The 16,851-nt window shown below is 38.2% G+C and overlaps 1 protein-coding gene across 2 annotated transcripts in view; it reads left to right on the top strand.

The window, feature by feature from the left end:
• The first annotated feature begins 2,349 nt into the window (after positions 1 to 2,349).
• Positions 2,350 to 16,851, top strand: part of LOC112154520 (caskin-2) — an 80,822-nt gene continuing 66,320 nt past the window's right edge. For both annotated transcript variants that reach the window (XM_024285526.2, XM_036217079.1), the window contains exons 1-2: positions 2,350 to 2,443; positions 7,101 to 7,479. In XM_024285526.2, coding sequence (XP_024141294.1) covers positions 7,386 to 7,479 — 94 coding nt within the window. In that variant the 5' untranslated portion in view covers positions 2,350 to 2,443; positions 7,101 to 7,385. The remainder of the gene's footprint in view (positions 2,444 to 7,100; positions 7,480 to 16,851) is intronic.

Raw genomic sequence — 16,851 nt, 5'->3', positions numbered from 1 at the left:
CTAAGAGCGGTTCACCATGTCAGCAACAGCAAGATTCACTTTTGTTTTCTCTTTCAGGTCATTATCAACGAACCCTACTCAGGAGCCAGCCCTTGAGTTAGGGCAAATCGGCAAGGTCCTTGTGGCTGGGCCTCTTCTCCTGGAGGTCATGGGGGGGTGGAGAGGCTTATAAGATCCCCACTGCCAAATTTGCATGTATGACGGTAAGAAAAAAAGGTAACCCAAGAGAAGGCCTCGAGAAGGGGAGCGTAACCATGTTTTAACACACCTACGTCTGTTAACGTAGCTTCATTCTCTGCTGTTTAGAGAATTTTGTAACTTGGTAAAAAAGGAGTATGTGATGTAATGTGTGATGTGTAATGTGTGCCCTCATTGAGTTGAGGAAGTGATAAGAATATATAGCATTGGTATAAGGTTAATAAATGTTGTATCACATGTCTGAGCCACATTAAAGCCTGTTTGATAGAAGTGGGTCCTCCTGACTCCTCAGTGTTACAGCTGGTGAAAGGGATGATGAGCTTGGAGCTGTGTTTGCTTCTCAATTTATAACTAAACCAATTGATCACTTTTAACCGTTTGTCATGTATTGAATGGATTGTTAACATGATGATACTGCAGAGCTGAGTGTGAAGAAATGTCAATGTTTATGTAAAAAGTATTTACATTCACAGAAATACACATTAGCTTCAATGTTAGCGTCATGCTAACATTTCTTATGATCGCTTTACCTATTCAAGTGTTTCTATTTACTCCAAAAGGTTGAAGTTATTTAAAAAGTTTCTCTTTTTGCTTTTACACTTTTTGGTTGCAGTGTTCAACTTTTCATGTATAAAAGTCCAAATACCCTGCAGGATACCGTAGGGAATCAAACTCCAACCTGCTAAAACAGCATACCATTACCAGTGTCTTTAGTTTTTGAAACTATACATGAAAGGTGAAGCCAAACTATTGTTCAACTTAGTTTTTGTCTGCAGTTCTTCGGTGTTTGGCCAGCTTTTGAAACTACCAACAGAACCTCCTTGAGTCTCTCTGCTGCTCTGTCCTTATGCGAGTGTGTGGCCCTACAACAGACTGGTGACCTGTTCAGAATGAACCTTAACTTTGCTCAACAGTGGCTGGGATAGGCTCCAGCAACCCACTGAAAGTGATTCAGCAGGTTCAGAAGGTGAATGGATTTCTGACACTTTGGATAAAAAAATATAAGTAGGCTAACATCTCATGTTTTGCCTCACTTTTAGAGGGAAAACATAGAAAGGAAAGAAAACAATAAGAGCCTTTACTCTTCCAGTTGGGAAATGTTTAATTATCCTACAAAGAGAGAGTATTAGGACACATTACAGTGTAAAAAATGAAGGGTAAAACTTTTTTAATTTGCTTTACAATATATTTTTAAAACTGATAAAATTAAATATTTGGCTGTTTAAGAAAAAGTAATTAAAACTATGATTGATCTTTTTTCAGGTTTATCTAAATATTTGCTCTGGAAAGAGATGTTACAACCGACTGAACCAGCAGGTGTTGCTACAACACCACCCCTGATTTTTGTATTTGACTCATCAATATCCTACACATGGTAAAACACATACACATTTTTTTATTTTAGTTTTTATGTTAATTTGCTTCAGAATCTTAATCACTTGAAATCTATCATAGTACTGCTCTGAAAAAAATAATTAAACATTTTCATCCATGTAAACTATATATTGTAAAGACTAACTTTTCTCTTTCTGTCTTCTACAGTACACTTACTTTATTTAGTCATTTTTAGCAGAAATTATAGTAATAATAATTAGTATTTTATCAGAATTCAAGAAAATATTAAAATAAATGAGCATGCATTCAAGGAAGCTTGAACTTTTGCGATATAAAATGTCCATTCTGTGTTTTTAAGCAGCTACAAGTCACAATTGTGCAAATATGCAATACAAATAAAACCAAAACAAACATCAAACAAGAATTTAAATGATTTATGACAGTTACAATTCAGATCATTCAAAATATATAACTTTAGTCAATTCATATTTTAATAATTCAATGAAGTTATCACGAAGAGATAAGCTGTGATTATTTTTTATGATTGAACTCAATTTTTCAATAAATTAAAGAAAAAAAAAACACTACTTTTTTGGAAGTCAACTTGACTTTCTTGATGTTTAAAATAAATCACAATGAAAAAAAGGCAAATGTATCTGAGTAAGAGTGACCCACTAAAAGATGGTAAATAGTTTAACAATTTAAATGTTACATTCCATAAAAGATTGGGGTCTTTTTTTAAAAGATAGAAACAATGACGGAAATTTAAGTTGTTGTTGGAGTAAGGTGTTTTATTTTGTAAAACTGAAACCGGAAGTTACCATGTTCTGTAGTTGTCGGCTCTCTGGTCTCGTGCGGCGCTCGTGCCTCTGTAGTTGGAATAAACGCTCGCGCTCGTCTTCTACATCAGGTGAGTGTGTTTTTCGAAAAGCCTCGTTCTTTCTGATTCTTGACGGAATTCATTTCTATTTTATTTTTTACCGTGTTTATTCACAAACAGTAGAAAGTGACGAGTTTAACCGTGGGAGGATTTTTACCCAGAAAAATCCAAATTTCATCTTAAGAGCCGACTTTGACTCGACTGAAATATTGTAAAGCATCACCGAGTAATGCTACTTGAACGCTTTAATTTCGAGATTATAAATAAGCCTGTCCTGTTTTACCCCTACGTAGATAAAATAGATGCGCCCGGAAAAGATCAAAGCTGATTTTATTTAGAGATTCACGCGGCTCTCGGCAGAACAGTGTTGGGCAAGAAACAAATAAGTCGACAGAAAGTTCATCTAAATACTCGAGTTTTTTTTTAAAGTGTAATAAATGAAAATTATAATTAAATTTTTTTAAATACAAGTAACAAATGTCTTTAAAAATGCAAATTAAAAAATAAATTAAATAATTCAATTTAGCTTGCCATAAAGGTGCTTAAAATGCAATTTATTTCTAAATTCTAAATAAAAGTTTATTTTTGGTGGTTAACTTGTTTTTAATAAGCTTAATCCTTTGGTGCGACGTGTTTTCACTGGTCTAAAAGAAGTTGATAGTGTTGTGTGACCGCAGGACTCCCACTCTCCATGGGTGGGGGGGCTCTCACAACCAAATGTGGAGTCCTGGTTTACATTGTGGCACGAGCTGCAGGGGCGCGCGGGCCTTGTTTATTGGCTGGCAGGCTGCCCGCCCAGCTCGTTTTAGATCATCTGTCAGCGCAGAAGGGCGCGCGGGCATGTGCTGCCCTCCACACCAGTCCAGGTCCAGAGGGTCTGAGGAGCAGATCAGCAGAGTCCAGCTGCTCTGCACGCACAGGTGGTGAGGAGGAGGATGAAGAGGAGGAGGAGGAGTCACAATCAGACAGGAGAAGGAGAACTCATCTTCTGCTGCTGGAGGAAGATCTGAAACAACAACAAAAGCACATGGATCTGTGAATGTTTCTCTGACAGCCTGAGTGGAAGCTTCCTTAAGGTCCTTATCAACCAACTGGAACGTCACTCCCAGAATGGGAAGAATAACAGATTAGTTCCAGGCTCCTGAGGGAGCAGACTTCCTGACCAGGAGAAAACAAACAGTTCAGAAAAAAAACTTAAAAAAAACGTCTTTAACCCTTTAACATATGTGGTGTTGCTGGTGATGCTTAAACAAGAAATCTTTAACATATTATTAATTGTTAACAAGATCAATGTAATTCCAGCAGATTCTGAAAGAAAAAAGCAGCAGAATCTGCTGGAATTACATTGATCGCATTAACAATTGACACCAATAAACACTGCAGGGTTAAAAAGGTTTGTCTACACCAGCGGTCGGCAACCATTAACAGTAAAAAAAAGCCATTTTGGCTCGTTTTCTACTGATCAAAACCTAGAAGGAGCCGCATAGTCTTACTTTAGTCTTTAAGAAATTTAGATTTTCATTCATGACCTTCTTTTTTTAAATAATAAATATGAATTATGTCATTTTTTGGCACGAACAAAAGCAACAATGTAAAAAGAACCTAGCATCTCTCTTGATTTTATTTGTATTTATTATTTTTTTTTATAGTTGACAAAAGCCCATAGAACTTATTTAAAAAATAAAAGATGCTGTGTGCCAAACAGGATCATCTCAATGCAACTCCGAACAGCTAGTAACCAATGTTGTGCAGCATAAGATAATATGTGATTTTAACTCATAAAAGATCAAACTTTTTAAAGTCTTACTTTAAATCTGTTCATTCTGGAGGTAGTGTTGACCAAACAAGACGTCTTCAGGTCAACAGGGATGTAAAAACCTACTTAGTTTATCATCTATGTGCACCTCAGCCATAAATTTATAAATTTAAATATTATAAATTACATAAATGCTAATTAAGTAATTGTAAGAGCCATAATGTGGTGACACAGGTGTAGCTTAGCGGCATCAGCCTGGTTGTGGGCGTGCCACTGTCGGTGCACGCGTCAGAGTTGTGGAAGGTGCTCACTTGTCACCTGGGGATTATGCATGGATGAGGAAGTGGGGTGAACCCCTGGCTGTGGTCATATAATTTGTCGACCGCGTTAACTTGGCTATAAAAAGTCTGTCACAGCTGGATTGTTCGTTTTTTTGTTTTTCATTTGGACTGTATGGACTGGAAACCTGCAGATAAAGACAATAAACACTTCGCAGCAGACAGACGCTTTGGAGTTGTTTTGTTGGAACGCGCGCCGGACAAAGGAAGCCGGAGTTTAGCCTACAGCGACCCTGAACTCAGATTTTGCCGCAACAGTAATCCTTATATTAAAAAAAATCTATTTTATTTTTCTTTTATTCATTTTTTGTTCTTTTTCCCCTCTTTGTCCTAAGCAGTCTTACATTGCTGGGTTTTGTTATTTTAGTTTGTGGTTGGATCTTGGTAGTTTTAGTTTGCAGGCTTTGTTTATTTGTTTTCTTTAGGTAGTTTTGGTTATGCAGTCACTAGCAGGGAGCAGCTGACTCTGACGGTCGACATGGCTAGGTCAGCAGTCTCCATGACTTATTTTATGTTTGACGAAGGAGCCACCATGGAGAGAGACCCCTGGTCTACACCAAGTGACAATATTTCTAATGTTTCTGATGTTTACAAAAGCCAATTCTTAGAGAGCTGAGCTTTCTAGTCAGCATCACTCAGAAGATGAGCTTTTTAGACTTTTCTCATATAACAGATTTTATTGAAGCCCATTTAACGTTTGCGTCCTCCTCTCTTTAAAGCTGAAAGCCTGTTCCTAAAAATAATAATTAAAATAAACTGTCACAAGGAATTAGAAAAAAATACAGAGAAATCAAGAAATAAAATAATTCAACACAAAAAACAAAGCAAATTTGTTAAATCTTTTTCTTTAAGATTTCAAAAATTGACAATAAATAATAACCTAAAATATGAGCAAAAGTAAAGCTTCAGTAAAAGGAGCTCAATAGTTCATTATCACAGCTAGTGCTGGGCGATTTGACAATACAGATCGTGATAGAAGTGTCTATCGTGCGTGATTCATGGATCTATTTGTCTGCAAGTTGATGCATGAGCATTGGCAGCTGGACCTTTTCAGTGGAGTTAGTTTCAAGTATCAATCTTTTATTTTTGTTTGAAGAAGGTGTAAAACTTTATATTCGTCATCCTTTGGTGAGATGTTCATTTGGAGGTAGATAGGGGGTGCAGGTTGCAAGACTGGCTGTCGTGAGCACCAATGGGTCCAGCAGCTACTTGAATTATTTAATTTTTGTTCTTTTGTTTACAACAATTTTGCACTCAGTAGTGGCACTGATGTTCATCTTTACTATTGTTGACACTGAATTTTACAGATAATCCTAAGTCAATTGGTGTCAATGCTTTTCAAAGACATAGTATTACTGATTTGCACTAAAGTGTATTATTTGTTGCACAAAATAAGACACAAGTTGTTTATTATGATTGTGTTCAAACTAAAAAATAAAAGGGGATATATTTTCCTAAAAAATATATGTTCTTCTATATAATTTTAGTTATTAGAGGTTATTTTTACCAATTATCACAGAATCTGTTATTGCATCGTATTGTGTGGTACTCAGTGATTCCTAATTTGAACAAAGAAATATATATGTTCTCCATGAAAAAAAATGCTTCAATTCATCTGAGAAGGTCTTTAAGATTTAAATTTTTTTTGAAAAAAACTGTAAATGATCATATTAACTCTGTTCAACAAGGATGGACCTTGCATTATGAAGGAGTTACTTTATTAGAGAAGTAGTTTTGTGCCTTAGGAATACAGGAAGAAGTCTTGTTGGAATATCTAGACATGGATTTCATAAACGAGTTTTGAAAGTGAATTTTAATTCAGCTCGCTCTGCCAATCTTAAGACCACACAGGAAGCAGGAGATGGAGTCAGGATGGAGATGGCGTGGGCTGAGACTCATTCATGCTCATGTTTCTGCTCTTATGTGCAGACCACCTGTTGCACTGTTGATGAGCATAGGGTTACTTAAAGACTCACTCCAATGAAAAGGACTTACATGAAGAAAATTAAGTCTCTGAGTGTTTTTTTATTCAAATCGTGGTAAATCAAAAGCAAAATTAAACATGTTTATTTGTGATATTGAAAATATACTGCATGAGCCACAAGCTCACAGATTTAAGCTCTCACTGACGGGAGGGAAAGTCGTAAATCATGAGAATAAAGTGGTATATTTATGACTTAAAAAGTCAAAGGCTAAATTGATGAGATTAAAAGTCGTAAATTTACGAGAAAAAAAAAAACAAATATATGTATATTTTTTATGGCCCTAATACTGCGTTGTGTCTGAGCTCAAAACGGTACAGCTGGATAGCTCTGGGGGGGCGGGTTGCTCCGCACCAACAGTCCCGCCCACAACTCAGTGGGTAAATTTCTAATAAACTCCTGCCACTCTGCAGAAACTATGTCCTGGAATGACTGTTTTTTTTGGCTAATAACAACATAATCATAATTGGAAACACTTTAAAAATAGATCATAAGATGATCAGTGGGACTTTAAGTGTCTTAAAATGTTCTCTTTATAAAAAAGTTTTTTTTCGAGTTTCATAAAAATGTTGGGAAGTTCTCAAACTGAATCTTGTGTGTCTGTCTTTCAGATCATTGCAGCAGGAAGGACTTATAGACTAAAAGTGCACACAGTCCTTCAAGAAACGGAGCTCCCTCCATTTAACAGTTGCACAGCTGTCAAAGAGAATGGAGCTCAGCTCCACCAACAGGAGGAGAACTTCTTCATCCACTGTGCGCGTCTCCTCGTTCCTGTAGCTGCAGCCGGGTCCTCGTTCACAGCATCACTCATGGCCGGGGTTCAGCAGCTGCCCGTTTATCACAAACGCTTCCTGAGACTCTGAGCAAGGAGCCTCATCTCCTGTCGGTCTGCAGCGATGGGGAAGGAGCAGGACCTGCTCGTGGCAGTGAAGAACGGAGATCTTCTTCTGGCTCACAAGCTGCTCTCCAAAGTCAAGTGCAACAAAACCAGTGAGTACAAAGCAAAAACAGAAACTTTTAGCGTTTTCATTAGACTCCTTATGCTATCTTTATGATTGGGGACCTTTAATTGTAAAAAAAATCTGAATATTTTTATGTTTTTAGAAAATTTGTGTTGTTTTTTTTTGAGTTTGACATCCTAAAAAGTCTCTGGAACCACCACACACAGACAGACTCCTGCTTAGATACAAGCTAAGTGGATTCAAACTGCATCACAACAGCAGCTAATCTCCTGAACGCAGCCCCCTGTGCAGCTCTCGCGTGTCGCCTCGTGGGTTTTAGGGAACATTCTTTCCCAGCTCCTTATCTGCATAGATTCCACATCAGGCCACGAGCGCGCTCTCTGTACAGAACCATTGTTGCAGATGATAGTAGGCTTTTATCCTGACTTGGAGAAAGTTAGGGCCTCAGCTTTGCCTCACTGTGTGCCGCTATCTGCTTTGTGCCTTCATCTAGGTGGAACAAAGCTGCAGCCGTCAGAAAAATAAGACTGTTACACACTATGCAGGAGCAGAGGATATAAAAAAAAGATTCTGGTTTTGCATTGTGTGGTTAAAGCAGAGCTGGAGGTCGGTGTAGGAAGTCCTGGTTTGTTCACAGGTCAGGGTTATACAGAGGAGCATTGAGCTTTATGTGTAGGGGTCAGAGGTCATCTGTGATTGGACCTTTTGGATTCTTAGAGACCCACTCCAATGAAAATTGTGTTTCTAATCTATTCGTGGGGCATTTTCTCATGATGTAGGACATTTTTAAAGAAAATCAAGCTTAAAATTCTGAGTATTTCTTTATTTAGCTCAATGTGAATCAGGAGCAGATTGAAAAATTGAGTTTAAAAAAGATCCTATTTGTGGCGTGGAAAATTTGTGCTCCGCTCCATTCTGATACATCCACTTGTAGACGACTAGATCAATGTACGTCTTTGTTTTCTTCACCTGTACGACGCAGTATTAGGACTAGTATCCAAACAACATTAATTTTAATTGCGACTTTAAATCTTGTAAATTTATGAGAAAAAGGTCTTAACTGTTAAATCACGAGAATAAAGCTGTATATTTATGACTTTAAGAGTCAAAGGCTAAATTAACGAGATTAAGAGTCGAAAATTTACGAGAAAAAACTCATAATATAATTATATATTTTTTTGGGTGTCCCTAATGCTCTGTTGTACATCTGAGCTCAAAACTGTATGGCTGGATATCTCCAGGGGGGCGGGGTTTCTCAGCACCAACAGTCCTAGTCTCAGAGGTGAATTTCTAATGACCTCCTGCCGCTCTGCAGAAGCTATGTCCTGGAAAATGACATAGGTTTTTAGATTTAGGCTAAAAACAGCATAATCCTAGGAAGGCTTGGATCAAAAGATGTTGGAGTTGGTCTCTAACAACAAAAAGAAAGCCTGGAACGGGATAATTTGCTCCATCCTACTTAACAATTTTCCAAAAATGGTGATTATCTGGGACAAAACCAACTATGAGCTCCCAATCATAAAAAATATGTGGATATTTGAGCTGAAATAAGCAATAAAACTACATCGAAACAGCTGATACAAACATATAAACTGAGCACAGCTGTCATAAAAATAAAATAAAACATGATTTTTTGATACCAGACTTTATATAACTTTACCAGAGATAATCCTTGAGTTTTATTCATAAATGTTTTTACATCTTTATTGTGAAAAGAAGACAGCAGGAACAACTTTTAACCTGGTTATCAACCTAAAAAAAATGACATTACCAAAGTAAACAAATTCCTGCATACAGTAAGAGCGTCACACATGCATGTAGTTGATGTGTAGGTTCTGAGTAGTATGGACTAAACCCTGCACCATAAAACACATTCTCCTTTAGGCACATTACTCCGGCTCTTGGGGCTTAAAGGGTTAGAGTTTGAAGGTTAATCCTCACCATAGACTCACAAGGCAAGGCAGGGCAAGTTTATTTGTATCGCACATTTTGTCTACAAAGACAATTCAAAGTATTTTACAGAAAATATTAAAATAAATATTTTTAAAAAGTGATCATTAAAATGACAAATTCAAGGAAAGTTTAAATGAAATGAATTTAAATGGAGCTTAAAGTAAGAGTGTGGATGTAAACTTTTAAAAACAAATGAAATGCAGCTGAGAACAAGTGTCTTTAAATAAACTATTTCAGCTGATCTAAGATTTTCTGGAAGTCTGTTCCAGATCTGTGAAGCATAGAAGCTGAATGCAGCTTCTCCATGATTAGTTCTGACTTGTGGATCTGACAAAAGACCAGATCCAGATGACCGGAGAGGTCTGACTGCTACATTCTGGGCCAGAAGGTCAATCATGTATTTTGGTGCTAAACCATTCAAAGCTTTATAAACCAGCAACAGAACTTTGAAGTCTGTTCTTTGGCAGACTGGAACGATTATCTTTGATGTCCTTCTTTCTAGAAAATTTCTACTTTCGGAAACCATATAAGAACTGCAACCTGTAGTCCTCACGGATTTGTTTCAAATTTAGCAAAATAGGAGCTTGATCCTCTCACAGAGGAAGCCTACTTGTCAAATTTGTAGTAGCGGCTGGATTTCTCAGTAGGCTGTTGGCAGTCTGGTGTACAAGAAACTATGGTTTGCTTCCTAGGGGGTGCAGACAAGACCCTTCACACCTGTGCCGGTCCCCAGCCCGGATAAAATACAGTGTTGTGTCAGGAAGGACGTCCGGCGTAAAACCAAACCAAATGGGCTGATCAGTGAAAGCTGATCCGCTACGGCGACATCTGACAGGATGTGCTAAAAGGTGAACAACTTTCAGCACTAATACCAAAAAGTACGAGATGTTTAGTTTCAGTGATATATGTTTTATATAGAAGAGAAGGTCCTGAACTTCACTTCTGCACAAGAGGCTGATAAAGTCAAAGGTTTTCCTATTGACTTTCATTGGTTCTTACATCATTTGATGGGATTTATGATCTTGTGTGGTTTAGGTGAACGTTTTACTAAAATTTACATTAGATTTATTATGAGCTTAAATTTCATTTTGCTTGACAGGAGTTTGTGCATTTCTCAAATACCAGTTTAAGTGGTTGTCAAAGGTGTGGTAGTCCTGGAGCTGCAGTCACATCATGACCTGTGCAGAGTGATGTGGTTGTTTGTCATGTAAATTTGCAACTCGCAGTCTCACTCCGTCTCCCCGCCTTCAGCTTACTGAACCTCATCAGTGAAGCCCGATCGATTGGTTTGCACTGACCCCCTTTGATGAGTTTAAGAACCAACCAGTCCAAACATAAGCCGATCCTGATTGATCTTTTTATATTTCAGCGTTTTAATTGACTCCCTTTTACTTATTTTTTGTTTTGTGTCTTCCTGTTAGAGTAGTTTGGAATTCATGATAGTGATCTGAGAAGAATCAGTATTAGTCCATTTTATTTTATTTTTTTCAGTTTTCTGTAAGGATATTCTGGATCTGGAACACCACCAGAGATGAAAACGATTGAAGTTCTGTCTAATAGTGGACTAAGCATCAGTGCCAAACTCCTGAACCAACTGGGTTTAGACTTAATTTTATTTAAATCAATAATCATTTATTTTCAAATTTCCATTTTAAAAACAAGTTTTGCTTGGTTTTACAAATCTTTATATGCTCCATTTAAAGAGCCACTCCAATGAAAATGGTGTTCTTGTAGCATTTTTCTGTTGATGGAGCACATGTATAAAGAGGAAGGCGACTTTCTAATCAACTAAAAACTATCTCCTAGAAAACAACACAGATTTTTTTATTTTGGCTAAAATCAGCGCAATCATAACTAAAAGACCACTGGGATCACTTTTTCAAGAGATCAAAAGATGATCACAGTGGGACTTTAAAGTAAAGACATTTGCATTTGGAGGAGTAACCCTTACATCGTCTTTAGGTTTCCCTTTGTAAAGAAAATGCTAGATGAGTAAGTGACTGCTCCGAGGACAAATGTTGCTTTAACTGTAGTTGCTGTTGAATCTTGTTTTGAGCTTGCGGTGCCTTCAGGTGCTGCTAACCAGCTGCCAAATTCTCTTTAAGCCCTGTTCCAAAGGTCAACAGGTGTCTGCTCCAAGTGCATTGCCACGTTTAACTGATCCAGACAGGATAGTACAGCTTCAAGGTGATGTTCAGCTAAACCTTTTTTTGGAGCGAGGCCTGGTATCATCTCCAAACGGAACAGTGAGCATTCCCAAGAACATGACACCACAGGAAGACTCCTTCCTCAGCCTGTCGACATCTCAGTAGTCTTTTACAGAACTTAGAGTTAAGGTTTGTTTGACAACAAACAATCAATGGCTCATGGCTCATGAGCAGAGTGTATGCAGCTCATGTCAAAGCAGGCATTAAGATTAGGTTTTGGAACTAGTAGTAGTTCATATCTCCCAAGTTTGGGATTGAACTCTATCTTCAACATGACAATGAGAACCTTAAATCTGATTTAATCACCATGTGCAGAGAACAGACACTGTTTGACTACTTTAGGGCATCAAAAATATTATCTCACAAAAAAGATAAATGTGGATTTTAGAAAAAAAACAACATGTCAATTATATCCTGAGAGAAGTGGTATTAATGGTAGTACAGTATAAATACATTAGTGTTAACCTGGATTACCGCCTGGATTGGAGACACAACAGTGAAATGATTGAACCTACCTCTAGAGCTGAATGTTCAAAAAAACGATGCTGATGAAGATAAAAAAAAACATAACTTTGATCATCATCTTAACAATAATTTAACAGTCTTCATTCAAAGGCTTCTTCAGATCCATAGTACCACTGATGCAGCAGTTGATCCTTCCTGCCCCTAAGGCTGTAACTACTTACAGTAACTGTGTCCAAATTCTCTCACTACTCATCTTACTTTAACACCTAATTTTCCAATTCTTGCCCAGTTTTCATAGGGCCCAGAGTGAAGAGGCCCCTGAACATCAATCATCATGAAACTCATGGTGTTTGGTTATAAGCATCCTCCAGTGACTAGTTGTGAGTTTGGTGGTTTAGCTCCTAGTGGTTAACCAGTTTCCACGGTCGAAGTCCGATCAGAGCCGAACTGGGTCCCCCAGCTCATACCTGTCCCCTGAACAACATATTAAAGTTTGGTTGCGCTGCAAATCCCAGAACATTTTACGTCCCTGAAACCTGCGTATAATTCACAAGGGTGTCTAACCTATTTCCTGATACGCCGTTCTGATACCGAAATGGCGAAGCAACAAATATTGTGAAATGGAGTCTAGAAGACCCAATGAACACTGGGGAATGTCATCCAGGATACCCCCTAAACACTGGAAAATGGAGTCCAGGAGAATCACCAAACATTACCAAGAACACCGGAGACCCTCTAGGAACACTTGGAAATGGAGGTCAAAAGATCCTCTAGATGTTTGTAAAAAGTGAGGTTAAAGACTCAGGACCACAAAACTGGCATACTGAGAAATTGGGCCCAGAAAATGTAAGATGGTGAAGTTGGGGACCATGGGCCAAGAATCTCGTATACTGAGAATATGGGTCCAGAAGACCCAGATAGGAACACTATGGAGAAACTGGCAATAAGTATGATGAGACTTAAGAATTAGGTTTCAGAATTTGGCCCCTCTTGTGGCTGAGATCAGGTTGTGTCAGAATTCCCCCCCTACCCCTTATTCAAAAATTAAATTTAAACATGTTTTGTTGTTCAAAATTGTTCTACTGCAATGCAATGTGGTCTATATTCGCTAATCTAGTGAGCATCAGTGGAAGGTAGTTTTTTGCAGACGTCTGGGAAATTTCAATTGCACTCGATTTTGGAATTAGAAACACTAGAAAATGGCGAATGCACAATATAGTGGTTAAGGGGGAATTCAGACACAACCTCACTTTTAACTGCATTAAATATACAACTGGGTCCCAGGGCCAAAAAATTGGGTCACTCAACAACCCAACCCCATTGACTTGAATGAGTATCAACGACTGCAGACAAAATGGTGGGCAACCGATTACTGAATAATGAATAATGTTAGGAAATGAGTTACAACAAATTTAGATTGGAAAATAATGTGTATTTTGATTTGAATGAAATTACCTCATACTATTTTGTAGAATTGGATAGAATGGAATGACATGTTTTAAAAGCCATTTCCCTTTTCCTGAGTCTCTAGAGTAGAAAAGAATCTACAGCTGGAATCACTTTTGGCAGACATGATTCTTTGATCTGATTTATTTCTGACATGTTTACGGACTATGCTGCTACTGACGGTATCCTTTCAGGTGGAAAACCATGTTTCCACTCTCAATCCTCCCTGCAGTTATTATCCAATAGAGGACTCTTCCCTTATTAACTCAGTTAATTCAGGTGATTTTTTAAATAAATCAGCACTCTCCTGATTCTGACCCACTGACCAGTGAATACAGAAATAGCTTTTACAGTTTGTATTTTGTGCTTTAGCTTAGTGTTAACACTCGGTCTATAATCCTGAATTTTAAATAACTGGTTAAAGATTGTTTTCATGCATCAAATCAACCATGATTCCTTAAACAACACATTTTCAGTTCGGGTGAGGCTGGTTGTGCACAGATCTTATGTCAAAGCTTGCAGGGAGGTGCAGAAACAGACATGCAGCGTCCCAACGGGATTTTCTGCTGCTCTGAGTTTGATAGACAAGGAGCTGAGATGGGCGGTTTCTTCTTTAATCAGCCTGTGTCTAGTCTGTGCTGACATCAGGTGGGCTGCTCACTGGAAATGAGTGGACCTACAGATGCCTTTTACTTAGCTGCTGCATGTAGCGTTTGTGTCGGAGGCACAGATGTTCACAGTGGTCTCACACAATGACTTGTGGTCACTGGTCACACCTCTTCAACTTTACACACTGAAGCTTCTTCAAAGGCTTTCAAAGGGACATTTTGGCCTCTGTGTTTGAACAGATGCTTGATGTATTTGAACATCCATCTCCACCTTCTCCTCTGGATGAAAACTGGGTCTCACATTCACATTTGACTGTGTCAGTGCTTCAGTCCATATATTATTCATCAGCTGTGTTTGTTGTTTTGCCTAAAGACATTGACAATGACAGTTTGGGGGAAAAGAAGTCTGAAAAATCTAGAACAGATGTTATCAGAATGTTGTTGTAATTTAGCATTTAGCTAAAAAACTGACAGGTTACTGCGCGGTGGCATTTTGGCTTATGTGACTGGAGTCATGTCTTTAGTCCAGGTCATGCTGGGCATATTTAATTTTTGGTTGAAAGTCTTCATCTAGTAGATATTTAAAATGGATCTCTGTCCATTCACTGGTTATAGTTTAAATGTTGACTGTGAAGTTTTACATTATGTGAAGACAATAAACAGACGATGGCATCAGTGTTGCTTCAACCCACACCTCAATATAATGGTAAATCTTTCTGCAAGTGACTAGATCCATACTTACAACAGCAGAGCTCTCGACTGAGTTTTTGCACTGTTTGCTCTGCTGTTTTTCTTAGGTGCACAGAAGTTAAATTCAGCCACATTTTCAACCAGATTGGATTTGAGCAGCAGTTCTAAAGGTTCACTATTTGTTCTTAAATTGCCATCCATTTGCCACTGCCCGTCGCTAAAAAAGAGAGAGGCATTCGTGCAGTGCATTTAATGCAGCATGAGATGTGCTTTATAGACTCATTGAGCTTTTTCAGTGTTTCAACCAGTCACAAATACACAGTCTATCCTGTTGGAGGCTACATCAGGATATAAACTACATCAGGGACAACAGCAAATGAGGTAGACATTCTCAGTAGTCATATTGCCACCTACAGGATTATGGGTCATTTTTATTAAATGTCTATGGTAGCATTAGCTAAGATAATGTGGGAACTAATACATCTGCAAGACATGTTTTGTTCTACACGGCATCGGGACACACTTTTTAAAGCAGCTTTAGTTTATCTTGGCGTGTTTAGGTATGTGATATCAATCATATGAACATGTATGTATGGGGATTAATGTGGACTTTCTGGGGGGAAGAACTTACATTTGTTCATTTAATTGTTAGATAACTTCTGTTTTTCATCTATCCATCCATCTGCTTATTAATCCATTCATTTATTCATCCATTTATCCATCCATCCATCAGCTTGTCAAACTATCATCCATTCATGCATCTGTCAAACCATCCATCCATCCATCAAACCATCATCCATCCATCCATCCATCAAACCATCATCCATCCATCCATCCATCCATCAGCTTGTCAAACTATCATCCATCCGCCTATTAATCCATTCATTTATTCATCCATTTATCCATCCATCCATCAGCTTGTCAAACCATCATCCATCCATCCGTCGAACCATCATCCATCCACCCATCCATCCGTCGAACCATTATCCATCCATCCATCCATCCATCCATCAAACCATCATCCATCCACCCATCCATCCATCCACCCATTAATTCACCCAACCACCATCCATCAGCTCGTCAAACCATCATCCATCCACCCACCCATCCATTCATCTATTCATAGATCTTTTTAATATTCCGCAAAACAGTATCAGATGTTATTTTCTCCAAAAATAACACAGAAATTATAAATTTTATCACTGTTATTTGTTTTTATTGGTAAAGTGGGGAAAGAAGTAAAGCAGCTTGTTGGATTTTTTATGGCGAGTGCAGTTTCTTGGTAAACAATAATTATAGCTTGAGGCATTGCACATAAGTGGAGTAGATTGCTGAACTGGAAATAGCTACAAATTTTTACAATTTGTTTGTTTATACTTTCAGGATTAGATGCTTCTGGGAGGTGACTGCCATATTTAACTTTGTATAGAGCTAAGCTAGCTGCTTACTGCCGCATTGAATTAGTGGCGCTAGGCTAACCACACACAGCTTCCTGGTCTTCTCTTTTCCAGACACCCCCCATCCTCATACCTTTAAAGTAGGGACAGCCCATCTGGTCTAATGTCAGATTAGAAGTCTGTTCGATTTACCCAAGAAGAGCGTGTTTGTGAAGTGTGCTATCTCTATGAATATAAAGCATCCTTTCAGTTTAATCACCCGTAGAAGTGTTTGTATGTTGTAGCAGAGTGTTGTATTTGGTCTATTAGCTAAAGGACTATCTGGGCTAATCAGTCTTCCACTTCATTAATGAGACAGCCGGTTGGAAGACTGGTCGACTCTGAACGGCTTTTGTCTTCACCTGCTCTGTGTCTCACACATACACACACAGACACTAATCCTGAACCTTTTCCTCCCATGACAGATGGGTTAGCCTGTCTAGGATTGCTGAGGAATTTACCAAAGGAATTACTGACTATGTGTGTTTGTTTTGTTGCGACTGACTGCACAGTTTAATCCAGCATGACCAGCCTTTTATTACTGGCTTCAGGCTGCACATAGTTGGGTGGCAAACTCATCTTCATTAAACTTCTT

This window comes from Oryzias melastigma, linkage group LG19 (genome assembly GCF_002922805.2).
Source record: "Oryzias melastigma strain HK-1 linkage group LG19, ASM292280v2, whole genome shotgun sequence".
Taxonomy (NCBI): Eukaryota; Metazoa; Chordata; class Actinopteri; order Beloniformes; family Adrianichthyidae; genus Oryzias; species Oryzias melastigma.
This window is presented reverse-complemented; position numbering and strand designations above follow the sequence as displayed.